We start from the raw sequence: 26,835 nt of genomic DNA on the forward strand, positions 1-26,835 counted from the left end.
CTGCTCACAAGGAGCTCCAGTCGTGGTATCCTGTCAGCAGAAATCCATGTTCTCTGCTTCCCCTGCAACCTACTGGAACCAACACAGCCACCCAGGCAGAGGATCCCCTACTCTCTCACCATCAGGGAGAAGGAGTGGATGCAAGTGGGTCTAAACAAACCAACCGGCTCTACAATGACTAGAAATATCTGAAGGGTGGGTGTCAAGATGATGGAACCAGACTCTTTTCAGTTGTGCCCAGTGAGAGGACTAGAGGCAACGGGCACAAATTGAAGCACAGGAAGTTGCATCTGAATATGAGAGGGCACTTCTGTACTGTGAGGGTGAGAGAGCGCCGGGACAGGTTGCCCAGAGAGGTTGTGGAGTCTCCTTTGAAGATATTCAAAACCCGCCTGGGTGCCATCCTGCGCAGTGTGCTCTAGGTGATCCTGTTTGGCAGGGGGGTTGGACTAGATGATCTTCAGAGGTCCCTTCCAACCTCAACCATTCTGTGATTCTGTGAGCAACTCCTGCGGGAGGTGCAGCCAGGTAGAATAATTGCTCAGCAAAAGAAGTAGATCTAAGAGTGTAGTGGATTTACGTGGCAAGGTTTTGGTAGCGGGGGCGGGCTGCAAGGGTGGCTTCTGTGAGAAGAATCCAGAAGCTGCCCCATGTTAGCTAAGGGCCAGCTTCAGCCAGCTCCAAATTGACCTGCCACTACCCAGAGCCGAGTCAATACGCGATGCTGTTTGCACCTCTGTGAGAGCAGATTTAAGAAAGGAGGAAAAAAAATGCTGGGGAACAGCAGCTGGGAGAGAGAGAGGAGTGAGAAACAAGTGCCAAGGTCAGTGAAGAAGGAGGGCAGGAGGTGCTCAGGGCACCGGAGCTCGAGTTCCCCTGAAGCTTGTGGAGAGGCCCCTGGTGGAGCAGGCTGTCCCCCTGCAGCCCACGGGTCCTACATGGAGCAGATCTCCACGCTGCAGCCCATGGAGAGGAGCCCACGCAGGAGCAGGGGGCCTGGCAGGAGCTGCTGCCCGTGGGGGACCCAGGTTGGAGCAGTTTGCTCCTGAGGGATGGACCCCGTGGTACGGACCCATATCTGGAGCAGTTCTTGAAGAGCTGCTGCCTGCGAGAAGCCCACGTCGGATCAGTTTGGGAAGGACGGCATCCCGTGGGAGGGACCCCACATTGGAGCAGGGGACAAGAGTGACTGTGAAGGAGTGGCGGAGATGAAGTGCTATAGACTGACCTCAGTCCCCATTCCCCCCATTCGGGGGGAGGAGGTAGAAGAGGGTGGATGGGGGGGAAGGCATTTTTGGTTTCTTTCCTTTGTCTCTCACTTCTCTAGCTTGTTAGTAACAGGCAATAAATCTTACTATCTCCCTACTCTGAGTCTGTTTTGCCCATCACAGTAATTGTTGAGTAATGTCCCCATCCTTATCTCAACCTGAGCACTTTGTGTTGTATTTTCTCCCCTTTCCTATTTGAGGAGGAGGACTGAGAGAGCGGCCGAGGTGGAACTCGGCTGCCCACCCGAGTAAAACCACCACACAGGTCTCCCTGTGCTCAGGGCTGGGTGCTCCCAGAGCCTGCTAGAAGCAAGGCCTGACCCCTTCCCTGGCATCTGCCAGCCACTGCCTCCCTGGGAAGGGATGGGGGATAGCAAAGGGCAATTGGGACAACTAGGGCATCCACGCCTTTGCCTTCTGTGTGCCTGGGGTGTATCAGGACTCCTTGTGGGGCCATGAGTGTGTCACCCTCGTGTCAGGGTGCCAGCAGGCGCCAGGGCAGCAGGCTCTGCCAGGCTGGTGGCTTGCGTGCGCACTTTCCTGGAAGTGGCTGAGCATCTGCTTGCCAATGGGAAGTAGTGAATGGCTTCCTTCTTTTGCTTTGCTTGCACGTGCATCTTTGGCTTTTCCTAGAATGCTATATTTGTCTTGATCCATGAGCTTTCTCATCTTTGCCCTTCCGATTCCCATCGCCATCCTGCTGGGACAGGCTGGGCGAGTGGGTGTGCAGTGCTGAGCTGCTCACCCGCCCAGCCCAGAAGCGTGTCACAATGAAACCCTTTGTGACATCCCTTGATGACACCCCCAGGGGTCTGCCCTAAAAAAATGCAGCTGTGACTCGGACCCTCAGTGTCCGTGCAGGACAGTGACGGGACAGGGCAGGAGCACAGGGCCTTTAAGGAGTCTAAGTGCACAGCCCACGTCCCACAATGCGGTTCCGATGCTGCCACCACCGGAGAAGACAACGTATTATCCTGGGGAGGTATCCTTGCCCTTATCGCCCCATTCCTCCATCCCGCAGGGTGGCAAAGATAACCCGCCCCTGCTCCAGGATGGCCTGGCGGAAGACCTGGTGTCCTGAGGAGAGCAGCTTTCCGCTGGATTCCTTGGATTTCCAGCCACTGAATCCCAGTGAGTGAGCATCCCGCGCGGTTGGGAAGGGTTGGGGCCAAGCAAACCTCCCTGCTTGAAGCCAGGACGTCTTTCCTGGCACGGCAGCAGTGGGATCCTGTGGGTGCGGGGCAGAATGGCACCTGGATGCTGGGGGTGCTGGGAGCCCAACCCAGCATGGCCTCGCCCCGGGTTGGGAGGGAGCTTAGAGGGGGCCCAGATCCTGCTGCCTCAGCACCCTCAGAGTATAGAATTTGTTGCTAATTGAACACCTAATTGAAATCTACCCTGCTTTAGGTTCAGTCTGTCAGCCCTTGTCCTATCACAGCACTCCCTGATAAAGAGTCCCTCCCCAGCTATCCTGTAGGCCCGCCTTTAGGTACAGGAAGGCTTCTGTAAGGTCCCCCTGGAGCCTCCTCTTCTCCAGGCTGAAGAAGCCCAGCTCTCTCAGCCTGTCCTAGAGGAGGTGCTCCAGCCCTCTGATCAGCATCAGGGCCTCCTCCGGACCTGCTCCAGCAGGTCCATGTGTCTCTCGTGCCGGGGGCCCTTCCTCTCCTCGCTCCTGCCTTCAGCCTCTCACTGCAGCACTCCTCCCTCTCCTCCATTGTTAGATGCCTGGTCGTGGGATCTTGGCAAAGAGGAAGCCAAGAAATTCATCGAGATATTCGTCAGCAGCACAAAGAAGGTAATGGAAGCCCCTTCCGTCGTGGCTGTGCCTGTGTGTCCTGAGGGGGCCCTGGCCCTGCTGCCAGGCTGGGCAGAGCTGCTGCCCTCCGTGTGTCTCAGACAGCACCACACGTCACAGCACTCCAGTGTCACAGCACTCCAGCGCTGTGGGCTCTGGTTCTCCCCCCTCACCCTCCCCGTGGTTCTCTCTGTGGCTGCCAGGATGAGGAAAAGAAAATGAAGTTCCTGGAGAGCATCTGCACCCTGTGCAGACAGTATTCCTTGTTGGAGGACATGGATGCCTTCTGCCACAAAACCGAGCTGGCAGAGAACATCAAGGTGAGGGGACGCGTGGCGGGTTGGGGAAGGGACAAGGCCCCTCGGACACCAGCCCCCTGTGAGGCTGGGGCAGGGGGAGGTGGAGACAAACCGTGCACAGACACCAAGCTGCCCGAGGCAGGACTGGGCGTGCTGCTGGGCCTTCAGCAGCGGGCACTGGGGGCTGGTGTCTGCCACGTCCCATCCTGGTTGTGCTCTGCAGGTTTTGCTGGAAGAGGAGCCCACGGACAGTTTGCACACAGCATTTCGTAGGAATGCCATGGAGACTCTCACCATCCTCAGGTGAGTGCCCAGCCCCTGGTTGGGCCAGCACATCCCCAGGGCAACGTCCTGGTGGCCCTGAAGCTGGCAGGGAGGCTGCCCGTCCCTCCCAGGGATGCCTGTCCACGGGAGGGCCGTGTCCTCCTTCCCTAAGCCTCGAGGCACCACTCCAGCACCAGCGTCCAACAAGCTCCTATCTCCCTTCTTAGCTCCACTGCGAAGGCAGCACTGGATGGCAAAAAGGAGAGTCTCCTGCATGCCTGCTTCAAGAGTGTCTTCTTTCTGCCTCCCTATTTGGACATGTCAGCGGTAGAAAAAGATCTCTACAACAAGGTATGTGCTGGGTGAGGTAGTGGCACCCCCATTCCCGCTGGGCTGCTGCCTTGCTGCCCCGTGCTGAGACAACCGGACAACCAGTGCAGGGCCGGGGCCCAGATTTGCTTTCCCAGCCTCATCCCTTCTTCCCCTTCCCCTTCCCTGGCCTGATCCAGTGCTGCAGGAGGTCTGCACGCAGCAGCTTTTTAGCCCCAAAGCCACCCCTGGGCTCTGTGAGGCGGTGCACGTGTCCTCCCTTGGTGCTGGAGGTTCAGTCAGCCCCTGGGGGTGAGAAGGACCGCAGAAATACTTCTATGATCCTCTGTCCTCCTTGCAGACCATGAACGCCATGGAAATCATGCTGCAGGCCTTTGTACGCAACTGTCCAATCTCCAGTGTCGGCGAGGAGCTGCAGATTATTTGGCAGGTCTGGCATTTGCAAAGAGTCGGTTTCCCAGGAGTGGTTCCACAGCTGGGGGGGTAACGAACGTCCATGCTGCAGTGGATGGCCCACCCCCAGTGCCAGGACTGAGCACGCTGCGGGCAGGTGCCCACCTCCTTTGGGGAAGCCCACCGAGGTCTTCTGGGAGCCTGGCATCCCCTGGCTGTGGTCAAAGACCCTTTCCCCTCCGAAGAATCCTCTCATGTCACAGCAAAACCTTGCCCATGGCACTTCTGGGCCAGCCCCTCCAGACCCCAAGAGATCACCTTGCGCCAAAGCAGTGGGAGAATTTTAGCCCACTCCTTGGGCACCGCACTGGCGGCAGCTGGAGCTGCTCTCCGCCTGCCCCCCAGTCCCTCCAGTCTCCTCTTGCCAGGTGTGAATGGGGCAGAGATCCCCGGGGACCCGCCCATCCTGCACGGGAGCGTGGCCCTGAAGCCGTGTTCTCCTGGCTGCCCAGTGGCCGTATCCCTGCCCCATTGCGGACCCCTGGTTCCTGGCACAGAAGCCAGCCCTCACGGAGAGGGGACAGAGGGCCGCGTTCCGGGGGAGGGCGCAGGAGGGAGCTGAGGCCGCACTGGCGGGTGGCATCTGCCCGTCTGCCTGAGCACAAAGTTGGCTGGCGGATCTGTGGCAAGCCTGCAAGGGAACCCAGGGGCAGGAGCCCTGCTGAGGGCTTTGCTCCACCTTGGGGGAAGCTTTGATGGACGGCGTGAGCACAGCCAGGGGTTCAGCAGTGCTGCTTCTGCTGGAGCAGGCATCAGCTCCCAGGGCAGACCAGCAGCTTCTCTCCTCACAGGCGCTGCTGCACTACGCCACCTCCCATAACACCGCTGTGCGCAAGATCGCCCTGCAGAAGATTGAGAGGCTGAGTGATTTCCTGGTCACATATCTGGGGAAGGTAAGATGCCAGGAACCCTTCAGCCAGCCTGTCTCCCCTTCCCTGCATTCCAGAGCATCCTGCAGCTCAGGGGTGCCTGTGCAGCAAGCCCGAGCACAGGTGGGGGCCTCAGCACAGCTCTGCCCTGAAGCAAGGGTCTTTGTCCCTCCTTTGCCCCTGCTCTTCCTTCCCCAGGCCCTGCTCTCTGCCTCCACTTAACCCTTCTTCTCTCCTCCCTCCCTTGCCCAGACCTCGTTCACTGCTGGACAATGCGAGGGCAGCCCGGGCACCCACAAAGAGGTCCACATCCCCATCCTGGGACAGCTGCTGGGCCACCTCTTCATTTCCAGCTGTGGCACAGATCCCACCAGATACAGAGTTTTGGATGCTCTTTATCACTTCTACGCATTCCTCAAAGATGGAAGAGGTAAGAGAAGGTGTGGTGGGCAGCGTCTGTCTGCACACAGACATCTGCTGGTATGTCTGCTTCTTTTCCCCGAGTATTGTGAAGGATTGTTCTTTTGCTTGGTGGAGGCTGTCCATGAAAGTCTGCCAGGGTCCCTGACCTCCTCTGCTCCTCACAGCAGCTTCCCGCAGGAATCTGGCTATCGTTTTCCACAGAAGCTAAACGCTCACCTCATGTCCAGGAGCAGTTCTCTGCTGCTGTCCTTCTCAACCCTCCCCAGCTCACCTACCACGCCGTTTCATGGTATTCCCCAGTCTAAGCCATCAATCGATTGCCACTTCCCAAACCACATCTTCCCTGAGGAGTGAACAGCAGAGCCAGCCGTGCATCACCAGGGATGGTGACGCCCTCCAGAATTCTCCTTGACTGTTTGCTCCCTGCCGTCTTGCAAGCAGATGGCAGGGAGCTTCCTGCACATCCCGACCCCGAGCAGAAGGGGTCTGTGACACGCTGCTACCCCCACGGCACCCAGCGCCATTGCTTCTCCTCCTTCTGCATCATCCCTGAGGTCCCTCTTGCTCCCAGCAGCCGTCACCCTGTGCTTTACATCCCTGCCCACCGCTCTCCTCACCTACTGAGGGGTCTGAGCCTCCCTCCTCAGCCATTCCTAGTGAAAGTGCTTTTCACCATTTGGCAAGCTTGTTGGCAAAGATGCTCTTCCCTACTGACTCTTCGGTGTTCCCCCTGTTTAGAATGCTCGCTGACAAAGGACATGGAAAATTATGCAGAGAGGCGCAAGAATTTGAAGGATACGACATATCCTTCGTATGAAATTTCCACTCCCTGTGATATTGCCAAGGTAATGAGCTCCGGCCCTGCTGGGAATCTTGTCCGTAGCATCAGCAGGCAACTCATGTGAGCAAAGGGGTCCAGAGCCATGGGGCTGGCACGGCCTCCCTCGCCCTGGTGAGAGGGTTCCTCATGTCCCGAAGCTGGGGCTATGCGAAGGCTGCTCCCCTGTGTCCCGGCAGCAGCTCCAGCCCTCCTGGCCACCAGCAAGCCCTGGTTACCTGCAGGGCCAGCACTCTGTCCCCGTACGCCCCATCCTCACTCCTTCCCCCTGAGGGCCCTCTCTCCGGAGCTGCCCTTGCTGCTCAGCTAAGCAGCACCCTTGGGACACTCAGTGCGGCATGTCCTCCCTCCCCTCCTTCTTCCCACAGGCGTTTGGAGGATACCTCTTCCCTTCTGAAAGGACGGACATCATCCTCACAGCCACTGAAGCTATGCGAGACTCCAGCATCCATGACAAGCAGGGCGCCTGCAGCGTGCTGGACGCAGCCTTGGAGGACCCCAAGTACTGGCTGACAGATGTAAGTGGCCTGTGGCCATTGCCCTGCCCTTGAGCTCTTTCAGGTGTTGATCCTCCCTCTCTTCCTCTCTCCCTCTTTCCTTTACTCCCTCCCTTCTTCACTCGCTTTCTCCCTCCCTCCCGGCCTCTGTCGCACATCGAGATCTCTTAGGCACCAGAAGCCACCTGAAGTGAGCAGAGAGCAATGGAAGGGGCCAAGGTTTCAGTGGCGGCTGTGGAAATGGCTGCATTGGCTGCATGGACACACCATGGCTGCATGGACACACCATTCCCACCTGTGTTCCCTCCAGGTGCCAACGATCATGGAGCGCATCAGAAAAAACCTGGACAGGATCCACACGGCATCAGCGCGGCGCTGCCTGGACTCCCTGCTTCTCCAGCTGACCAACCTGATGTCCAGGGAAGAAGTCAAGAACCTGCTGCAGTTCTCTCCGCCAAGTGACAGGTCCTGGCCTTAACATCCTTGAGGGCTTGTTCCACGTCGGGAGATGCACCTGGAGACTCTCTGCTTGCCAGAGCCATGGCAAACGGCAGGGCATCCCCAAGGAGCACAGCCCTCCATCCCACCACCGTGTTCCAGCCCCACTGGGCCAGCCAGGGCTGCAGCAGCCCAGCTGTCCAAGGCAGCCCAGAGCCCCCCTGCCCCCAGGGAACGCCAGCTCAGACCCTTCCTGCTTGCCCAGGCTGGGCCCCCAGCGCTCCCCAAGTCACAGGGGCTGCAGGACAGCCTGGGTCCTACGGGGCTGGCCCGGGCCGTGGCCCTGCGGCTGAGGCAGCCCCACTGACAGAGTATTCTGTGCTTGCAGCACTGCCCTGGGCATGTGGGAGGTGGTCCTGGCAATGCCGCAGGCCTTGGAGAAGGTTTTAAACACGCTGATGGAAGACTTGCCACTGCGCAACTGGTGCACCGCGGTCACAGAAGACACCTGCATCCGTCGCTTGGCTGTGAGTTCCCAGATGAAACCTTGCTCCCAGCAGGGCTGCGCGTGGCCCTTCAGGCACACAGGCACAGCCCTGTCCCCATCTACCCCCAACCTGCCAGCTCCCCCAGGGCGTACGGACACATCGTCCCTGGGGCCGGCAGGGCCGGCAAGCCCCCGTAACCAGCCGCGCCTGGTGCCTTTGGTGCCAGCTCGCGCTGCTCCATCCCTGCCCAAAGGCGGGAGAAGAAGAGGCTGCAGGGAGCCCTGCAGGCCCTGCCAGGCTCCCCCTGCTCTTTCTTGCAGATGCTGGCCCAGAATCACGTTTCGGAAGAGGAGTTTGGTAACCCAGTGCACCTGCAGAGTTACCTGAAGCACCCAAGCCCAGCGATGCGCTTGATGGCTCTCAAAGGGCTCTCCACCGTGTCAGAGAGCCCTGAGAAGGTGAGCGGGCCATCGTCAAGCAAAGCCATGTTGGCAGCCTGGGGCTTTGCTCTTCTGCCCTCCCGTCCCTCCCCGTTGCTCTCCCCGCATCCCTGTAGTGCGCCCGCGGCCACTGCTTGCAGGAGGCGATTGCCATGCCAGCTGCCAGGAAGCAAGGCAGGAGGCTGGTGCTCAGGAACCAGAGCCCTTTGCCCAGGGTGGTCTCTCACGGCTTCACGGAAGGGAAACTGTGTCTTTCCTACAGGCAAGAAAAATTCAGGTCGTGCTGCCAGACATCCTGGAGGCCCTGCAGGACACCAACGCAGACGTCGTGCTGAAGGCCCTGCTTGTGCTGCGGAACGTGATGGCTCGTGTGGAGAGGAGAGAGGCCGGTCGCACGGCTCTGCAGCTGGCTGAGAAGCTCCTGCCACTCTTTGACCACGTAAGTGTGCTGCGGGAGCCCGAGCCCTCAGCTGGGCCCCCTGTAATGAGGGCTGCCCTTCAGCCCGGCCCTGTGGGCAGCACTCAGGCAGGGCCTCGCCAGTCTCCTCGTCAGCCCAGCCGCTGGGGAGCTCTGCTTGGACATGGCTGGTGCGGCCGGTGGCGAAAGTGGGGTGGCTGGCGGGCAGCCTGTGCTGGCAACCGACTGCGTTGCCTTTCACGGGCACCAGGCCTTGCAGCTGCCCCGGCAGGGCTGCTGAGCAGCTCCTCTGGGAAGGATCCAGCGCCGAAGCATCTCCCAGTTCTGCGATCTCCCTTCGCGTCAGCCACGCTAATGCCCCTGCTCCCCATGGGCGGGCAGCAGCTGTTGCTGAAATTCATCCTGTCCTCCTCCCTGCCAGGAGTCCAGCCAGGTGCGGGAGCACTCCATCTGCCTCTTCCAAGCCGTGACGGAGGCTGTGCTGCGGCAAAGGAAGAGGGCACTGAAGAGGACAGTGCACAGCAGCCTTCTCCCACTCTACTTTCGGATGAGAGACCAGAGTGAGAGCGTAGCAAAGGTACAGATCTCAGAGCTGACCAGTTACGTGGGCGAGGGTGTGCCGACACCACAGGGATGCTCTGGGGGATCCCTGGCCGGCAGCGTGAGCTGCCTCCGATGGCGGCTGTCCCGTGTCCTTGCCCTGGCCATGGAACCCCGTGCACGCTGTCCCCCACCACAGCCTCCCGTAACGCGCTGGGAAAGGCTCGCAGCCCTGCCAAGAGGAGGGGACAGAGGGTCTCCTTCCCAAGGCTGTGCTGCCATGTCCCAACCTCTGCTGCTCCACAGGCCTCTGGGGAAGCTCTCGTCGTCGCTGCAGAGTTTCTGCGACGCAAAGAACTCAAGCACTTGGCCCAGACAAAACAGACCTGCAGGATCGGGGAGTGCTTGGTAAGGACGACCCCACAGGCCCCAGCCCCAGCTGGGCAAACGTGCCCGGCCAGAGCCCGCTGCCTGCAGCCGCATCCTCGCTCCCTTCCTTCCAGCACAGAGCCCCAGGGGGCTCTTCTGCAGGCCCCTCTGCCCTCCCTGCCCCCAGGATGCTGGAGGAGACCCTGGGGAGGGTCTGCAAGCCCCGTGACCTTGTGTTCTCTCTCCAGCTGCAGCAGGACGGAGGCAGAGTAGAAGAATACCTGCAGCAGAGCCAGCCCTACCTGCAGGACTCGCAGACCGTCTTGCGACTTGAGGCCGTCAGGTTCATTGGTGAGCCCAGCCCCTGGGTCCCTCTTTGGGCAGCCTTTGGCAGCCCCAGGCACTGCCCTGGCAGCGAGGCGCAGCCCTGTTGCCCCCAGAGCCCCCCGACTGGGCCCTTGCTCCAGCCCCCCTCGGGCAATGACCTTGCTGGGGTGCAGGAGGGGGCACAGCCTGGCTGGCCAGGCCAGGGGCTGCGCTGCTGGGAGCGTGCTGGGGAGCGGGGCTCTGATGGGAACTCTGTGTCTAGGGCTTGCTGCGCGCTACTCCGGGGACCAGAGCGAGGAGAAGCAGAATGAAATCATCAGCGGTGAGTGAGGGCAGTGGTGTGTGTGCTAGGGCTGGGGGGACAGGGGCAGAGGCCCCCATGCCTTGCCCTGCTCCAGGGAAATGCTTCGGGGCGGAGGAGCAACGCAGGCATAGGAAGGAGGGAGAGGAGACGGGGGAGCCCGGCATGTCAGGGAATGCCCTCCCAGCCTGGAGTTGGGCAGTGCTGCTGAAAGGGTTGAGTGTCGAAAGGGAAGAGTCGAGTGGGGCTGGCATGGTCTGCAGGGGATGCCTGGGGATCTCTGCAAGGAGTGGGTTTTCATCTCTGCTCTTCTTTCTTTGGCAGTCCTCCGGTCTTCAGGGAAGGATGTGGAACCCATGGTCAGATGCCTGGCAGCTCAGACCATCATGATCCTGGCGTCAAGGCGTAACAGAACGTCAGGACGGAGATTTCGACAGCTGTGGTGCTGCTAGCCACGCAGCACTCCTCAAAACATCAATATATATCTTAATAGAACCGGGTTCTTGTCTCATTATTCCAGCAGCTCCTTCCAAGTGACTCGGTGCCGTGACGCTGAGCTAACTTGGAGGCTACCAAGGACGTCTTTTCCCTGGGCCCGGTGACTGCTTGGTGCCTACTCAATGAAAGAGTCACAGAACCGCTGCGGTTGGAAAAGGCCCTTCAGCTCAAGTCCAGCCGTCAGCTAACACTACCAGGCCCACCACAAAAGCACGGCCCTTAGCACCAAGTCCACACATTTCTTTAATAGCTCCAGGCCACATTTGGAAGAGGCTTCCAGGCTTCTGGGTTTGCCCTGAGCAGCCCCTTTTGTTACTGTGCTGCTAGCAGGGAGGCCAGCTGTGACCCGGGGCTGCACATTGCCTGCTGCTGCCTGCAGCCACAGGGATGTCACTGTAGAGACAACAGGAGTGTCACCAACATACATGAGATCTGAGGGCTTATCCAGGGACAAGAATCACAATGTGGAAGCCGAAAGAGAGCAGCAGTGAAAAGGCCACGTCCTGCTGCTGGCCATGGCCATGGCTCCAGGGAAGCAGCAGCCCCGACCCAAAGGCAGCAGAGAGGCAGAGCCCAGCGGGCAGTGAGGTGGAGCCCCGAGGGCCACCGGGGCTGCTCCTCCATGTGGCAGCTGGGCTCTTGGACCCGAGCCCCTCCTGCATGCTGGAGCTGCTCCCCCAGCTCCAGAGGAGATGGGAAGAGATGGCAGCTGAGACCAGTGAAGTTCTGATGCTTTCTTTATTTTCGTTATCTCTACTGGAAGCCTCGTTCTAAAGGAAAATGAAAGAATGAGGGGAAAAAAAAGAATAATTAGTAGAAAGGAGAAGGAGAAGAAGAAGGAGAAGAAGGAGAAGAAGAAGAAGTAGTAGAAGAAGAAGAAGAAGAACAAGAAGAAGAAGGAGAAATACCTGGGAAATAATAATAAAGAAAAATAAGTACAGGAAATCGTCCAACGTGATTTTTCAGATAACCTGTGATTATCTGAATCACAGAGGCACAATGCAATGCTTTTTGCCTTCTACCACTACAGCACAGTATGTAGGACTGTCCCGTACTCTGTGCATTGACCTGACGGGTCATTTCACACTATTTACTTTCATATCCCTGTTGGAAGGGGATGATTCACAAACTGGGGTAAGCTGATGGGTTCTGCCTCAGCCCTTTGAAGTGTCCTGCTCTTGAGTCTTTCAGCCTGAGATTGCCACAGATGACCCCTGATGGTAAATGGATGTTCAGCTGCTAACTAGGAATAAGGGAGAGTATATTGGGTCTTCCAGTGGCCATTTCAACTTTAGGTGAATCCCAAGAACCCACTGAACAAGGGTGTTGTCTTTGAAGGGGTCTCATGTGTTGGGCTGGGCTGGCGTTATTGGGACAAAGACCACTGCTGGCAGTGGACATGCTCTGGTATCTCCACCTGGCTCCATCTGCATCCTCCAAAGGGCTCTGGTCTCTCGCATGTCCTGCTTGCTTACTGTCTTGACAGCAGAGCTCTGCCTGAATACCCAGTAATTTCTTTAGTACTTGGGTAAAAGAGCAACTACTCGTCACCTCAAATGATTCAATCCTTTTTATAAAACATTACACGCTTTGTGTGTAATTTCTATCATGAAGAAATGTGAATTTTCAGGATGTATATTCATCGCTGGAGAAGAAATCCTGAAGTTCACCTGTACTTGCATTGTCATCGCTTTGTCTAGCATGGTGTGCTCCCTCACCTTCCAGGCACATCCACAAGTTTTGATTACACAGACCCTGCTGAATGTCCCCTTTCCAGCCGCCTGTCTGGACCTATGCACTTCCCTTGGTTCTCCTGGTTTGCCCTCCCCTTACTCTTTGATCATTAGACTGCTCTCACAGACCCAGTTGCTGCTTTGAGCTTCAGGTAGAAGCAGCCCAGCTTGTCCATCTATCAGCAGTCTGTCTAATTGTTTCCTTACCAAGATCCTCATCATTTCTCATTGAGTTCATATGATATGGATTAATAATAACACTATCATTTTTAATTTCCTGTCTATCAGTATAAAATACTTCTACAGTCATTCTTTTGTGAAGGTAAACGTCACAGGAGGCATACACGATGAGCTTGCTTTGTTTTCTGGATAATTGCAGTGTGTTTTCACGTTCTTTGGCTGGAAATAGGAAAAACCCTTCTGCACCTGAGTGCAGCCAGGTGTCTAAGGAAAGCAGGTGGGAGCTGGTGCAAAGGAGCTGTAACATCCAGCTGCAGACTTTGGTGCAGAAGTGTGGTGTAAGGAAAAGTGGTGCAAGCACCAAGTAGACAATGGGAGAAATGTCAGGGCTGGGGTGGGGAGGAGCAAGGTTGTCCATGCAGTGTCAGATCTCAAGAGTCTGCTTTTCCTATCTATGCAGTTCCCCAAAGGAGACACCCTGGATCAATATCAATTAGTGAACTGAAGTGCTCCAAACCGAAATTAAACTAAACGCACCCTTTAAGATGAGAAAAAAATTTTATTAGGTGCTCTTTGAAATCTTCCTCCTTAACTACACCATGAAAGCTCTCCAATTAGCTGTACAAGTCTTGAACAAAACTATGTAAGAAGCGTTAGGAGTTTCTTCATTTTAATGAGTTCCACGGTGTATTTTGGTGCTGAATTTATGAAGCTCAGGTACCGAGAGGAGAATGATGCAAGCGATTGAGAAAGTAAAGTCAGAAGAAAAAGCTGAAGTGACTTGGAGTGTTAACGGGCCCCGCTGAGGGCCGTTACTAAGAGAGTCTCCCCAAGAACTTGTTAGAGCAGATAATTGGAGGCCATGATTACAGATAGTCAAAGGCACTGTGATGAGAAATATTTTGATGAAGCAGGAGGGCCAAGGCCTGATACCAGCTACTGGAGGGGAGATCCTGCACACCCATGTCTGGTTCGGGGCTTTTCCTGGGGTCTGTGGGATGTGGTGGGCAGTGTGATGCCAAAAGAAGAACACTGTGCTGTGGTTTAACCCGGCCGGCAGCTGAACCCCACACAGCCGTTCGCCCACCTTCCCCCCTCCCTCTCTGGGATAGGGGAGAGAAACGGGAAAGTGAAGCCTGTGAGTTGAGATAAAGACAGTTTATTAAGACAGGAAAATAATAATAATAATAATAGTACTCCTACCAATAATGTGTACGAAACAAGTGATGCACAGTGCAATTGCCCACCACCCGCTGACCGATGCCCAGCCTATCCCCGAGCAGCCGGCCCCCCACCCCGGCCAGCCACCCCCATATATTGTTTAGCATGACGCCAGATGGTATGGAATACCCCTTTGGCCGGTTTGGGTCAGCTGTCCTGGCTCTGTCCCCTCCCAGCTCCTGCTGCACCCCCAGCCTGCTCGCTGGCAGGACAGAGCGAGAAGCCGAAAAGGCCTTGGCCTGGTGTAAACACTGCTCTGCGACAATCACAGCATCAGCATGTTACCAGCGCTCTTCTCAGCCTAATCCAAAACATAGCACCCTACCAGCTACTGTGAGGAAAATTAACTGTGTCCTAACTGGAACCAGGACAACATAGGCAAAAATAATCTGAGAGGCCACAGCCCCATGGGAAGTGGTGATCGGCGGCCATCTTGGCCATGGCAATCAGGAAGCAGTTGAGTTTAAAATCTTTGGTGACAGGAGGAAAACTGCCACAAAACCTGCTTTTGGCAGGGGGGTTGGACCCGATGGTCTCTTGAGGTCCCTTCCAACCCCTCCAGTTCTGTGAACTCTGGACACGGGGAGGGCAGACTTCAGGCTGCTGAGGGAACTAGTTGGGAAGGTCCCCTGAGAAGCTGCTTGGGAAGGTATCGGGGTCCATCTTTTTAAGCGCCACCTCCTAAGAGCACAGGAGCAGGCGATTCCAAAATGTCGGAAGTCAAGCAGGCGGGGCAGAAGGCCAGCTTGGCTGAGCAGGGATCTTCTTCTAGAGCTTAAGGGGAAAAAGAAAGCGTGTGGCCACTGGAAGCGAGGTCGGGTGACGTGGCAGGGCTACAGAGGTGCTGTTCGCCTCTGTCGGGAGAAAATTCGTGCGGCCAAAGCTCAGAGGTGAAGCTGGCTAGTACTGTGGGCGACAACACAGACATATATCCATCTCTCTCTATATATGTATTGAATATGTTAACAGCAAAAGGAGGACTAGAGGAAACATCGGTCCGTTACTTGATGAGGCTGGTCACCTCACAAGCAGGGACACAGGTGAAGCAGAGACATTTAATGCCTTTGTCGCCTCTGTCTTCAAGAGCAGTGATGGGCTCTGGGACCCAAGGGGCCCAGAGTTGGAGGGCCGTGACTGCAGTAACAAAAACCTCCCAGCCAAGCCCACCCTGGATGCATATGAGTCTATGGGGCCTGAGGGGATTCATCCCAGGGTTCTCAGAGGGCCGACTAATCCTCGTCGCGTTCTACAACTTCCTCGCGAAGGGGAGTGGAGAGGCAGGTGACCTATTCAGCGTAAACAGCAGTGATAGGACCCGCGGGAATGGTGTTAAGCTGAGGCGGGGGAAGCTTAGGCTGGACATCAGGAAGAGGTTCTTCACCGAGAGGGTGGTCGCATGGTGGAACAGGCTCCCCAGGGACGTAGTCACTGCACCAACCCTGTCTGAATTTAAGAAGCGATTGGACTGTGCACTTAGTCACACGGTCTAAACTTTGGGCAGACCTGTGCGGTGCCAAGAGTTGGACTAGATGGTCCTTATGGGTCCCTTCCAACTCGGGATATTCTACGATTCTATGATTCTATGATAATGTCCTTGTGAGACCTCTCTCAATTATTTTTCAATGGTCTTGGGAGCCCAGAGAGGTCCAAGTTGACACTAGGCTGGCAATCGTTGTGACAGCTTTCAAGAAGGGCAAGAAAGAAGAGCCTGATAATTACGGACCTGCCAGTCTCTCTTCAGAGCCTAGTGAAAATATGGAGAGAACTGTCCTGGGCGTTACTGAAAAACACCTGAAAGACAACGCAGTCATTGGTCACAGCCCACCAAGGTTCATGAGGGGAAAGTCCTGTTTAACAAACTTAATTTCCTTTTATGACAACATCACCCATCTAGTTGACCAAGGGAAGCCAGGTTTTGGATTTCCATCAAGTTTTCAATACTGTTTCTCTCAGTATCCTTCTGGACAAAATGTCCGTTGTACAGCTAGATAAATACATGCTGTTTAGGGTGAAAAATTGGCTGATGCCAGGTGAGCAAGGTGGAGATAAATTAACTTGGCTACAACGCTAATGATGAGCTTTGTGCAGTGGCCAATTGCTGGCTGGCTTGAGGCGCGTGTCTCGGGGCGCCTTCTGCTCAAGAGCCATCAGGAGACCGTGTCTTTCATCCCTTCAGGTCTGCCCCTTTCCAACTCGGGATATTCTAGGATTCCAAGTGTGGCGCCCAGCATTTGGCCTTGAATGCAGCTGGATGCGGCCCGTCGATCCAGCCTGTCCGGATCCCTCTGCAGAGCCTTCCTGCCCTCAAGCGGATCAACCCTCCTGCCCAGCTTGGTGCCGCCCGCGAACGTACGGCGCCCGGGCGCCCGGGACCCACCCAGCCCAGGCGCGTGTCACACTGGGACCCTTTGTGACATCACCTGATGACACCCCAGGGGTCCGCCTTATAAGAGTGCAGCCGTGGCTCGGACCCTCAGTGTCGGTGCACGGCAGTGACGGACAGGGCAGGAGCACAGGGCCTTCGAGGAGTCCCCGAGCACAGCCCACGTCCCGCAATGCCGCAACCGCCCGCCCACAGGAGCCGCCGTTTTATCCTGAAGGGCCGTGTTCGCAAGCCAAAGTCTCCTTCTGAATCCGATGAGGAGGGAGGCATGCCCCCCAAGAAGCCCAGGCTGGCCTGGCAGGAGACCTGGTCTTCTGAGGGCAGCAGCCGGCCAGCAGAGGACAGCTTGCTGGCAGAGGGCAGCAGCCCGGCCGCAGAAAGCAGCCCGGCAGCGGAAAGCAGCCCGGCAGCGGAAAGCAGCCCGGCCGCGGAAAGCAGCCCGGCAGCGGACAGCAAGGACGAGTCGCAGCTGCTGGATCCCAGTGAGTCAGGGTCACGGGGATGGGGTGGGGAGGGTTGGGGACAGCGAGACCCCTGCTTGACTCCAGGACTCCTTTCCTGGCTAACCCGGCGGGTGGGCCCGACGGTGCTGAGCTTCCTCCACAGCACCACAGAATCCCAGGACGCTTTGGGCTGGGGGGGACGTCAGCGATCACGACGCCTCCCCCCAGCCCAGGCTGCCCAAAGCCCACCCAGCCTGGCCGTGGGCAGCGCCAGGGAGGGGGCACCGCAGCCTGCGCCAGGGCCTCACCACCCTGGGCGTGAAGGATAGAAATCCCTCCCTGACCGAAAGAAACCTGCCCTCTTTTAGGTTAAAGCCATCACCCCTTGTCCTGTCGCTGCACTCCCTGATGAAGATCCCCCCCAGCTTTCCTGGAGGCCCCTTTGGGCACTGGGAGGCCGCAGCGAGGTCCCCCCGCAGCCTTCTCCAGGCTCCACAAGCCCAGCTCCCTCAGCCTCTCTTCCCAGCAGAGCTCCAGCAGCCTCTGGGCATCCTCGCGGCCTCCCCACGTCCTTCTGGGGCTGGGGCCCTTCCTCTCCTCACTCCTGCATTCAGCCCCTCTCTGCAGCACTCTTTGCTTTCCTCCTTTCCAGATAAGGCAAGGAAACTGTGCAAAGACACATCCGTGGAATTCATCGAGGCTTATGTCCGCGGCACAGAAAAGGTAACGGCAACCGCTTGCATCGCAGCCGTGCTCCTGGCGCTGCCACGGCTCTGCTGCGGGGCTGCTGGAAGGCTGCTGGCTGGGCAGAGCCGTGGCCTCCGGGCGTCCCACACAGCTCCAGACCCCTCAAGGCTTTGGTCCTGCTGGCCGTGGGTGTCCCCCTAACGCTCTGTTGCTGTCTTTGTGGCTGCCAGGACAAGGAGGCGCAGAAGATGCTGTTCCTCAGCAAAATCTGCGCTCTGTGCAGAACTGTTTCGGAGAAGGGCTTGACGCTGGACTTGCATGCCTTCTGCCGCAAAAATAAGCTGGTGGAGAACATCATGGTGAGAGGATGTGCGGCGGGTTGGGGAAGGGGCAAGACCCCCGGCACCAGCCCCCTGGGAGGCCGGGGCTGGGGCAGCGCTGGCTCTGCTGGTGCTGGGTGCCGGCGGCTGCAAGGTCTCATCCCGCTTGTGCTCTGCAGGCGCTGCTGGAAAAGGAGCCCATGGACAGCTTGCGCACAGAATTTCGGCAGAAGGCCATGGAGACCATCGCCGTCCTCAGGTGAGTGCCCAGCCCCTGGTTGGGCCAGCACATCCCCAGGGCAATGTCCTGGTGGCCCTGAAGCTGGCAGGGAGGCTGCCCGTCCCTCCCAGGGATGCCTGGCCAAGGGAGGTCCGTGTCCTCCTTCATAAGCCTCGAGGCACTGCGTCCAACAGGCTCCTCTCTCTCTCTCCCTCAGCAACACCGTGCCGAGAGCACTGCACGGCAAAAAGGAGAGTCTCCGGAACGCGTGCTACAGGAGCGTCTTCTTTCTGCCTCCGGAGTCGGATGTGCCAGAGACAGAAAGAGCGCTCTACACCAAGGTATGTGCTGGGCGAGGTACCGGCACCCCCAGTCCTGCTGAGCTGCTGCCTTGCTTCCCCGTGCTGAGACAACTGGAGAGCAGTGCAGGGCCGGGGCCCAGATTTGCTTTCCCAGCCTCATCCCTTCTTCCCCTTCCCCTTCCCTGGCCTGATCCTGTGCTGCAGGAGGTCTGCACGCAGCAGCGTTTTAGCCCCAAAGCCACCCCTGGGCTCCAGAGGGGCTCAGAGCCAGCTCCTGGGGCTGAGAAGGGCCACAGAAATAATTCAGTGATCATCTGTCCTCCTTGCAGACTATGAATGCCATGGACCCCATGCTGGCGGCCTTCGTACGCAACTGTCCCACCGCCAGCATCAGCGCAGAGTTGCAGAATATCTTGGAGGTTTGGCATTTGCAAAGAATTTCCAAAGAATCCTCTCAGGTCACATTTGCAGACCCCTGTCAGCCCAGCAACTTCTCTCCTTGCAGGTGCTGCTGGACCTTGCTGGCTCCAAAAACTCAACTGTGCGTGAGAGAGCTGTGAGGAGGATTGAGAGGCTGAGTGACTTCATCCTCTCACATTTTGTGGCCAAGGTAAGGAACAAGGAATTCCCGACCCTTTCGTGCATCCCAGAGCATCCTGCCACTCAGGGGTGCCTGCGAGGCAAGCCTGGGTGCATGTGAGGGCCTCAGCACCCTGAAGCAAGGCTCTTCGTCCCTCCTTTGCCCCTGCTCTTCCCTCCCCAGACCCTGCTCTCTCAGGGGCCGGCTCTGCCTCCACTAAGCCCTTTGTCTCTCCTCCCTCCCTCCCCCAGATCTCAGACTACAATGAAAAACACAAGGACAGCCACAAAGATCTCAGAGAGCTCTACATCCCCATCCTGGGCCAGCTGCTGGGCTACCTCTTCATTGTCAGCTGTGGCACAGATTCCGTCAGTTGCACAGCTTTTGATGCTCTTTTTCGCTTCTACAAAATCATCTCAGATGGAAGAGGTAAGAGAAGGTGTGGTGGGCAGCGTCCGTCTGCACACAGACATCTGCTGGTATGTCTGCTTCTTTTCCCCGAGTATTGTGAAGGATTGTTCTTTTGCTTGGTGGAGGCTGTCCATGAAAGTCTGCCAGGGTCCCTGACCTCCTCTGCTCCTCACAGCAGCTTCCCGCAGGAATCTGGCTATCGTTTTCCACAGAAGCTAAACGCTCACCTCATGTCCAGGAGCAGTTCTCTGCTGCTGTCCTTCTCAACCCTCCCCAGCTCACCTACCACGCCGTTTCGCGGTATTCCCCAGTCTAAGCCATCAATCGATTGCCACTTCCCAAACCACATCTTCCCTGAGGAGTGAACAGCAGAGCCAGCCGTGCATCACCAGGGATGGTGACGCCCTCCAGAATTCTCCTTGACTGTTTGCTCCCTGCCGTCTTGCAAGCAGATGGCAGGGAGCTTCCTGCACATCCCGACCCCGAGCAGAAGGGGTCTGTGACACGCTGCTACCCCCACGGCACCCAGCGCCATTGCTTCTCCTCCTTCTGCATCATCCCTGAGGTCCCTCTTGCTCCCAGCAGCCGTCACCCTGTGCTTTACATCCCTGCCCACCACTCTCCTCACCTACTGAGGGGTCTGAGCCTCCCTCCTCAACCATTCCTAGTGAAAGTGCTTTTCACCATTTGGCAAGCTTGTTGGCAAAGATGCTCTTCCCTACTGACTCTTCGGTGTTCCCCCTGTTTAGAATGCTCGCTGACAAAGGACATGGAAAGTTACGCAGAGACACACAAGAGTTTGAAGGATGCGACATTTCCATTGATTGTAATGTCCTTTCCCTGTGAGATTGCCAAGGTAATGAGCTCTGGCCTTGCTGGGAATCTTGTCCGTAGCATCAGCAGGCAACTCGTGTGAGCAAAGGGGTCCAGAACCGCTGGGGCTGGCACGGCCTCCCTCGCCCTGGTGAGAGGGTTCCTCTTGTCCCGAAGCTGGGGCTATGCGAAGGCTGCTCCCCTGTGTCCCGGCAGCAGCTCCAGCCCTCCTGGCCACCAGCAAGCCCTGGTTACCTGCAGGGCCAGCACTCTGTCCCCGTACGCCCCATCCTCACTCCCTCCCCCTGAGGGCCCTCTCTCCGGAGCTGCCCTTGCTGCTCAGCTAAGCAGCACCCTTGGGACACTCAGTGCGGCATGTCCTCCCTCCCCTCCTCCTTCCCACAGGCGTTTGGAGGATACCTCTTCCCTTCTGAGAGGCTGGACATCATCCTCACAGCCCTTGAAGCTTTACAAGACTCCAGCGTCCATGACAAGCAGGGCGCCTGCAGCGTGCTGGACACAGCCTTGGAGGACCCCAAGTACTGGCTGACAGATGTAAGTGGCCTGTGGCCATTGCCCTGCCCTTGAGCTCTTTCAGGCGTTGTTCCTCCATCCCTCCCTCCCTCCTTGCCTCCCTCGCACATCGAGGTCTCTTGGGCTCCAGAAGCCACGTGAAGGCAGCAGAGAGCAATGGAAGGGGCCAAGGTTTCAGTGGCAGCTGTGGAAATGGCTGCAGTCCGGTGGACACACCATTCCCACCTTGTCCCCCCAGGTGCCAACGATCATGGAGCGCATCAGAAAAAACCTGGACAGCATCCACACGGCATCAGCGCGGCGCTGCCTGGACTCCCTGCTTCTCCAGCTGACCAACCTGATGTCCAGGGAAGAAGTCAAGAACCTGCTGCAGTTCTCCCCGCCAAGTGACAGGTCAGCAGCCTGTCACTCCACCAGCACAGCCCTCCATCCCACCAACGTGTTCCAGCCCCACTGGGCCAGCCAGGGCTGCAGCAGCCCAGCTGTCCAAGGCAGCCCAGAGCCCCCCTGCCCCCAGGGAACGCCAGCTCAGACCCTTCCTGCTTGCCCAGGCTGGGCCCCCAGCGCTCCCCAAGTCACAGGGGCTGCAGGACAGCCTGGGTCCTACGGGGCTGGCCCGGGCCGTGGCCCTGCGGCTGAGGCAGCCCCACTGACAGAGTATTCTGTGCTTGCAGCACTGCCCTGGGCATGTGGGAGGTGGTCCTGGCAATGCCGCAGACCTTGCAGAAGGTTTTAAACGCGCTGATGGAAGACTTGCCACTGCGCAACTGGTGCACCGCGGTCACAGAAGACACCTGCATCCGTCGCTTGGCTGTGAGTTCCCAGATGAAACCTTGCTCCCAGCAGGGCTGCGCGTGGCCCTTCAGGCACACAGGCACAGCCCTGTCCCCATCTACCCCCAACCTGCCAGCTCCCCCAGGGCGTACGGACACATCGTCCCTGGGGCCGGCAGGGCCGGCAAGCCCCCGTAACCAGCCGCGCCTGGTGCCTTTGGTGCCAGCTCGCGCTGCTCCATCCCTGCCCAAAGGCGGGAGAAGAAGAGGCTGCAGGGAGCCCTGCAGGCCCTGCCAGGCTCCCCCTGCTCTTTCTTGCAGATGCTGGCCCAGAATCACGTTTCGGAAGAGGAGTTTGGTAACCCAGTGCACCTGCAGAGTTACCTGAAGCACCCAAGCCCAGCGATGCGCTTGATGGCTCTCAAAGGGCTCTCCACCGTGTCAGAGAGCCCTGAGAAGGTGAGCGGGCCATCGTCAAGCAAAGCCATATTGGCAGCCTGGGGCTTTGCTCTTCTGCCCTCCCGTCCCTCCCCGTTGCTCTCCCCGCATCCCTGTAGTGCGCCCGCGGCCACTGCTTGCAGGAGGCGATTGCCATGCCAGCTGCCAGGAAGCAAGGCAGGAGGCTGGTGCTCAGGAACCAGAGCCCTTTGCCCAGGGTGGTCTCTCACGGCTTCACGGAAGGGAAACTGTGTCTTTCCTACAGGCAAGAAAAATTCAGGTCGTGCTGCCAGACATCCTGGAGGCCCTGCAGGACACCAACGCAGACGTCGTGCTGAAGGCCCTGCTTGTGCTGCGGAACGTGATGGCTCGTGTGGAGAGGAGAGAGGCCGGTCGCACGGCTCTGCAGCTGGCTGAGAAGCTCCTGCCACTCTTTGACCACGTAAGTGTGCTGCGGGAGCCCGAGCCCTCAGCTGGGCCCCCTGTAATGAGGGCTGCCCTTCAGCCCGGCCCTGTGGGCAGCACTCAGGCAGGGCCTCGCCAGTCTCCTCGTCAGCCCAGCCGCTGGGGAGCTCTGCTTGGACATGGCTGGTGCGGCCGGTGGCGAAAGTGGGGTGGCTGGCGGGCAGCCTGTGCTGGCAACCGACTGCGTTGCCTTTCACGGGCACCAGGCCTTGCAGCTGCCCCGGCAGGGCTGCTGAGCAGCTCCTCTGGGAAGGATCCAGCGCCGAAGCATCTCCCAGTTCTGCGATCTCCCTTCGCGTCAGCCACGCTAATGCCCCTGCTCCCCATGGGCGGGCAGCAGCTGTTGCTGAAATTCATCCTGTCCTCCTCCCTGCCAGGAGTCCAGCCAGGTGCGGGAGCACTCCATCTGCCTCTTCCAAGCCGTGACGGAGGCTGTGCTGCGGCAAAGGAAGAGGGCACTGAAGAGGACAGTGCACAGCAGCCTTCTCCCACTCTACTTTCGGATGAGAGACCAGAGTGAGAGCGTAGCAAAGGTACAGATCTCAGAGCTGACCAGTTACGTGGGCGAGGGTGTGCCGACACCACAGGGACGCTCTGGGGGATCCCTGGCCGGCAGCGTGAGCTGCCTCCGATGGCGGCTGTCCCGTGTCCTTGCCCTGGCCATGGAACCCCGTGCACGCCGTCCCCCACCACAGCCTCCCGGAACGCGCTGGGAAAGGCTCGCAGCCCTGCCAAGAGGAGGGGACAGAGGGTCTCCTTCCCAAGGCTGTGCTGCCATGTCCCAACCTCTGCTGCTCCACAGGCCTCTGGGGAAGCTCTCGTCGTCGCTGCAGAGTTTCTGCGACGCAAAGAACTCAAGCACTTGGCCCAGACAAAACAGACCTGGAGGATCGGGGAGTGCTTGGTAAGGACGACCCCACAGGCCCCAGCCCCAGCTGGGCAAACGTGCCCGGCCAGAGCCCGCTGCCTGCAGCCGCATCCTCGCTCCCTTCCTTCCAGCACAGAGCCCCAGGGGGCTCTTCTGCAGGCCCCTCTGCCCTCCCTGCCCCCAGGATGCTGGAGGAGACCCTGGGGAGGGTCTGCAAGCCCCGTGACCTTGTGTTCTCTCTCCAGCTGCAGCAGGACGGAGGCAGAGTAGAAGAATACCTGCAGCAGAGCCAGCCCTACCTGCAGGACTCGCAGACCGTCTTGCGACTTGAGGCCGTCAGGTTCATTGGTGAGCCCAGCCCCTGGGTCCCTCTTTGGGCAGCCTTTGGCAGCCCCAGGCACTGCCCTGGCAGCGAGGCGCAGCCCTGTTGCCCCCAGAGCCCCCCGACTGGGCCCTTGCTCCAGCCCCCCTCGGGCAATGACCTTGCTGGGGTGCAGGAGGGGGCACAGCCTGGCTGGCCAGGCCAGGGGCTGCGCTGCTGGGAGCGTGCTGGGGAGCGGGGCTCTGATGGGAACTCTGTGTCTAGGGCTTGCTGCGCGCTACTCCGGGGACCAGAGCGAGGAGAAGCAGAATGAAATCATCAGCGGTGAGTGAGGGCAGTGGTGTGTGTGCTAGGGCTGGGGGGACAGGGGCAGAGGCCCCCATGCCTTGCCCTGCTCCAGGGAAATGCTTCGGGGCGGAGGAGCAATGCAGGCATAGGAAGGAGGGAGAGGAGACGGGGGAGCCCGGCATGTCAGGGAATGCCCTCCCAGCCTGGAGTTGGGCAGTGCTGCTGAAAGGGTTGAGTGTCGAAAGGGAAGAGTCGAGTGGGGCTGGCATGGTCTGCAGGGGATGCCTGGGGATCTCTGCAAGGAGTGGGTTTTCATCTCTGCTCTTCTTTCTTTGGCAGTCCTCCGGTCTTCAGGGAAGGATGTGGAACCCATGGTCAGATGCCTGGCAGCTCAGACCATCATGATCCTGGCGTCAAGGCGTAACAGAACGTCAGGACGGAGATTTCGACAGCTGTGGTGCTGCTAGCCACGCAGCACTCCTCAAAACATCAATATATATCTTAATAGAACCGGGTTCTTGTCTCATTATTCCAGCAGCTCCTTCCAAGTGACTCGGTGCCGTGACGCTGAGCTAACTTGGAGGCTACCAAGGACGTCTTTTCCCTGGGCCCGGTGACTGCTTGGTGCCTACTCAATGAAAGAGTCACAGAACCGCTGCGGTTGGAAAAGGCCCTTCAGCTCAAGTCCAGCCGTCAGCTAACACTACCAGGCCCACCACAAAAGCACGGCCCTTAGCACCAAGTCCACACATTTCTTTAATAGCTCCAGGCCACATTTGGAAGAGGCTTCCAGGCTTCTGGGTTTGCCCTGAGCAGCCCCTTTTGTTACTGTGCTGCTAGCAGGGAGGCCAGCTGTGACCCGGGGCTGCACATTGCCTGCTGCTGCCTGCAGCCACAGGGATGTCACTGTAGAGACAACAGGAGTGTCACCAACATACATGAGATCTGAGGGCTTATCCAGGGACAAGAATCACAATGTGGAAGCCGAAAGAGAGCAGCAGTGAAAAGGCCACGTCCTGCTGCTGGCCATGGCCACGGCTCCAGGGAAGCAGCAGCCCCGACCCAAAGGCAGCAGAGAGGCAGAGCCCAGCGGGCAGTGAGGTGGAGCCCCGAGGGCCACCGGGGCTGCTCCTCCATGTGGCAGCTGGGCTCTTGGACCCGAGCCCCTCCTGCATGCTGGGGCTGCTCCCCCAGCTCCAGAGGAGATGGGAAGAGATGGCAGCTGAGACCAGTGAAGTTCTGATGCTTTCTTTATTTTCGTTATCTATACTGGAAGCCTCGTTCTAAAGGAAAATGAAAGAATGAGGGGAAAAAAAAGAATAATTAGTAGAAAGGAGAAGGAGAAGAAGAAGGAGAAGAAGGAGAAGAAGGAGAAGAAGAAGAAGTAGTAGAAGAAGAACAAGAAGAACAAGAAGAAGAAGGAGAAATACCTGGGAAATAATAATAAAGAAAAATAAGTACAGGAAATCGTCCAACGTGATTTTTCAGATAACCTGTGATTATCTGAATCACAGAGGCACAATGCAATGCTTTTTGCCTTCTACCACTACAGCACAGTATGTAGGACTGTCCCGTACTCTGTGCATTGACCTGACGGGTCATTTCACACTATTTACTTTCATATCCCTGTTGGAAGGGGATGATTCACAAACTGGGGTAAGCTGATGGGTTCTGCCTCAGCCCTTTGAAGTGTCCTGCTCTTGAGTCTTTCAGCCTGAGATTGCCACAGATGACCCCTGATGGTAAATGGCTGTTCAGCTGCTAACTAGGAATAAGGGAGAGTATATTGGGTCTTCCAGTGGCCATTTCAACTTTAGGTGAATCCCAAGAACCCACTGAACAAGGGTGTTGTCTTTGAAGGGGTCTCATGTGTTGGGCTGGGCTGGCGTTATTGGAACAAAGACCACTGCTGGCAGTGGACATGCTCTGGTATCTCCACCTGGCTCCATCTGCATCCTCCAAAGGGCTCTGGTCTCTCGCATGTCCTGCTTGCTTACTGTCTTGACAGCAGAGCTCTGCCTGAATACCCAGTAATTTCTTTAGTACTTGGGTAAAAGAGCAACTACTCGTCACCTCAAATGATTCAATCCTTTTTATAAAACATTACACGCTTTGTGTGTAATTTCTATCATGAAGAAATGTGAATTTTCAGGATGTATATTCATCGCTGGAGAAGAAATCCTGAAGTTCACCTGTACTTGCATTGTCATCGCTTTGTCTAGCATGGTGTGCTCCCTCACCTTCCAGGCACATCCACAAGTTTTGATTACACAGACCCTGCTGAATGTCCCCTTTCCAGCCGCCTGTCTGGACCTATGCACTTCCCTTGGTTCTCCTGGTTTGCCCTCCCCTTACTCTTTGATCATTAGACTGCTCTCACAGACCCAGTTGCTGCTTTGAGCTTCAGGTAGAAGCAGCCCAGCTTGTCCATCTATCAGCAGTCTGTCTAATTGTTTCCTTACCAAGATCCTCATCATTTCTCATTGAGTTCATATGATATGGATTAATAATAACACTATCATTTTTAATTTCCTGTCTATCAGTATAAAATACTTCTACAGTCATTCTTTTGTGAAGGTAAACGTCACAGGAGGCATACACGATGAGCTTGCTTTGTTTTCTGGATAATTGCAGTGTGTTTTCACGTTCTTTGGCTGGAAATAGGAAAAACCCTTCTGCACCTGAGTGCAGCCAGGTGTCTAAGGAAAGCAGGTGGGAGCTGGTGCAAAGGAGCTGTAACATCCAGCTGCAGACTTTGGTGCAGAAGTGTGGTGTAAGGAAAAGTGGTGCAAGCACCAAGTAGACAATGGGAGAAATGTCAGGGCTGGGGTGGGGAGGAGCAAGGTTGTCCATGCAGTGTCAGATCTCAAGAGTCTGCTTTTCCTATCTATGCAGTTCCCCAAAGGAGACACCCTGGATCAATATCAATTAGTGAACTGAAATGCTCCAAACCGAAATTAAACTAAACGCACCCTTTAAGATGAGAAAAAAATTTTATT

At 57.4% G+C, this 26,835-nt stretch overlaps 3 protein-coding genes across 3 annotated transcripts; all 3 read left to right on the forward strand.

The window, feature by feature from the left end:
• The first annotated feature begins 1,990 nt into the window (after window positions 1–1,990).
• LOC310891445 (maestro heat-like repeat-containing protein family member 7) lies at window positions 1,991–12,796 on the forward strand. Its single transcript, XM_083853714.1, has 18 exons — window positions 1,991–2,399; window positions 2,990–3,063; window positions 3,267–3,383; window positions 3,586–3,665; window positions 3,854–3,977; window positions 4,297–4,386; window positions 5,201–5,302; window positions 5,531–5,708; window positions 6,440–6,546; window positions 6,908–7,057; window positions 7,347–7,501; window positions 7,863–8,001; window positions 8,283–8,420; window positions 8,665–8,841; window positions 9,242–9,397; window positions 9,667–9,768; window positions 9,978–10,378; window positions 10,682–12,796. Exons 1-17 carry the CDS (start codon window positions 2,198–2,200, stop codon window positions 10,365–10,367), a joined length of 2,481 nt encoding a protein of 826 aa, XP_083709840.1. The 5' UTR covers window positions 1,991–2,197; the 3' UTR covers window positions 10,368–10,378; window positions 10,682–12,796.
• A 207-nt stretch (window positions 12,797–13,003) lies between these two features.
• Window positions 13,004–19,193, forward strand: LOC310891443 (maestro heat-like repeat-containing protein family member 1). The gene is made up of 7 exons (XM_083853712.1): window positions 13,004–16,854; window positions 17,468–17,538; window positions 17,733–17,861; window positions 18,002–18,081; window positions 18,260–18,383; window positions 18,674–18,763; window positions 18,850–19,193. The coding sequence occupies exons 1-7, from the start codon at window positions 16,545–16,547 to the stop codon at window positions 19,042–19,044; spliced, it is 999 nt and encodes a 332-aa protein (XP_083709838.1). The 5' UTR covers window positions 13,004–16,544; the 3' UTR covers window positions 19,045–19,193.
• Window positions 19,194–20,193: 1,000 nt separating this feature from the next.
• On the forward strand, window positions 20,194–25,722 carry LOC310891442 (maestro heat-like repeat-containing protein family member 7). The gene is made up of 9 exons (XM_083853711.1): window positions 20,194–20,703; window positions 20,921–21,495; window positions 21,777–21,914; window positions 22,159–22,335; window positions 22,736–22,891; window positions 23,161–23,262; window positions 23,472–23,574; window positions 23,813–23,872; window positions 24,176–25,722. Exons 2-9 carry the CDS (start codon window positions 21,370–21,372, stop codon window positions 24,301–24,303), a joined length of 990 nt encoding a protein of 329 aa, XP_083709837.1. The 5' UTR covers window positions 20,194–20,703; window positions 20,921–21,369; the 3' UTR covers window positions 24,304–25,722.
• Window positions 25,723–26,835: the final 1,113 nt, after the last annotated feature.

The sequence above is a fragment of the Anser anser genome, assembly GCF_964211835.1.
Source record: "Anser anser genome assembly, contig: HAP1_SCAFFOLD_181, whole genome shotgun sequence".
In the NCBI taxonomy this organism is placed as follows: domain Eukaryota; kingdom Metazoa; phylum Chordata; class Aves; order Anseriformes; family Anatidae; genus Anser; species Anser anser.

What these genes read in the sequence shown, in the direction of transcription:
- LOC310891445 (XM_083853714.1), top strand. Translation starts at nt 2,198, where the DNA reads ATGCGGTTCCGATGCTGCCACCACCGGAGAAGACAACGTATTATCCTG. An exon ending in TGTCAGAGAGCCCTGAGAAG is followed by an intron (nt 8,421 to 8,664) that starts GTGAGCGGGCCA and finishes TCTTTCCTACAG; the next exon opens with GCAAGAAAAATTCAGGTCGT. An exon ending in AGAGTGAGAGCGTAGCAAAG is followed by an intron (nt 9,398 to 9,666) that starts GTACAGATCTCA and finishes GCTGCTCCACAG; the next exon opens with GCCTCTGGGGAAGCTCTCGT.
- LOC310891443 (XM_083853712.1), top strand. Translation starts at nt 16,545, where the DNA reads ATGCCGCAACCGCCCGCCCACAGGAGCCGCCGTTTTATCCTGAAGGGC. An exon ending in GTCGCAGCTGCTGGATCCCA is followed by an intron (nt 16,855 to 17,467) that starts GTGAGTCAGGGT and finishes CCTCCTTTCCAG; the next exon opens with ATAAGGCAAGGAAACTGTGC. An exon ending in AAAGAGCGCTCTACACCAAG is followed by an intron (nt 18,384 to 18,673) that starts GTATGTGCTGGG and finishes TCCTCCTTGCAG; the next exon opens with ACTATGAATGCCATGGACCC.
- LOC310891442 (XM_083853711.1), top strand. Translation starts at nt 21,370, where the DNA reads ATGTGGGAGGTGGTCCTGGCAATGCCGCAGACCTTGCAGAAGGTTTTA. An exon ending in CCTGCATCCGTCGCTTGGCT is followed by an intron (nt 21,496 to 21,776) that starts GTGAGTTCCCAG and finishes TCTTTCTTGCAG; the next exon opens with ATGCTGGCCCAGAATCACGT. An exon ending in TCCTGCCACTCTTTGACCAC is followed by an intron (nt 22,336 to 22,735) that starts GTAAGTGTGCTG and finishes CCTCCCTGCCAG; the next exon opens with GAGTCCAGCCAGGTGCGGGA.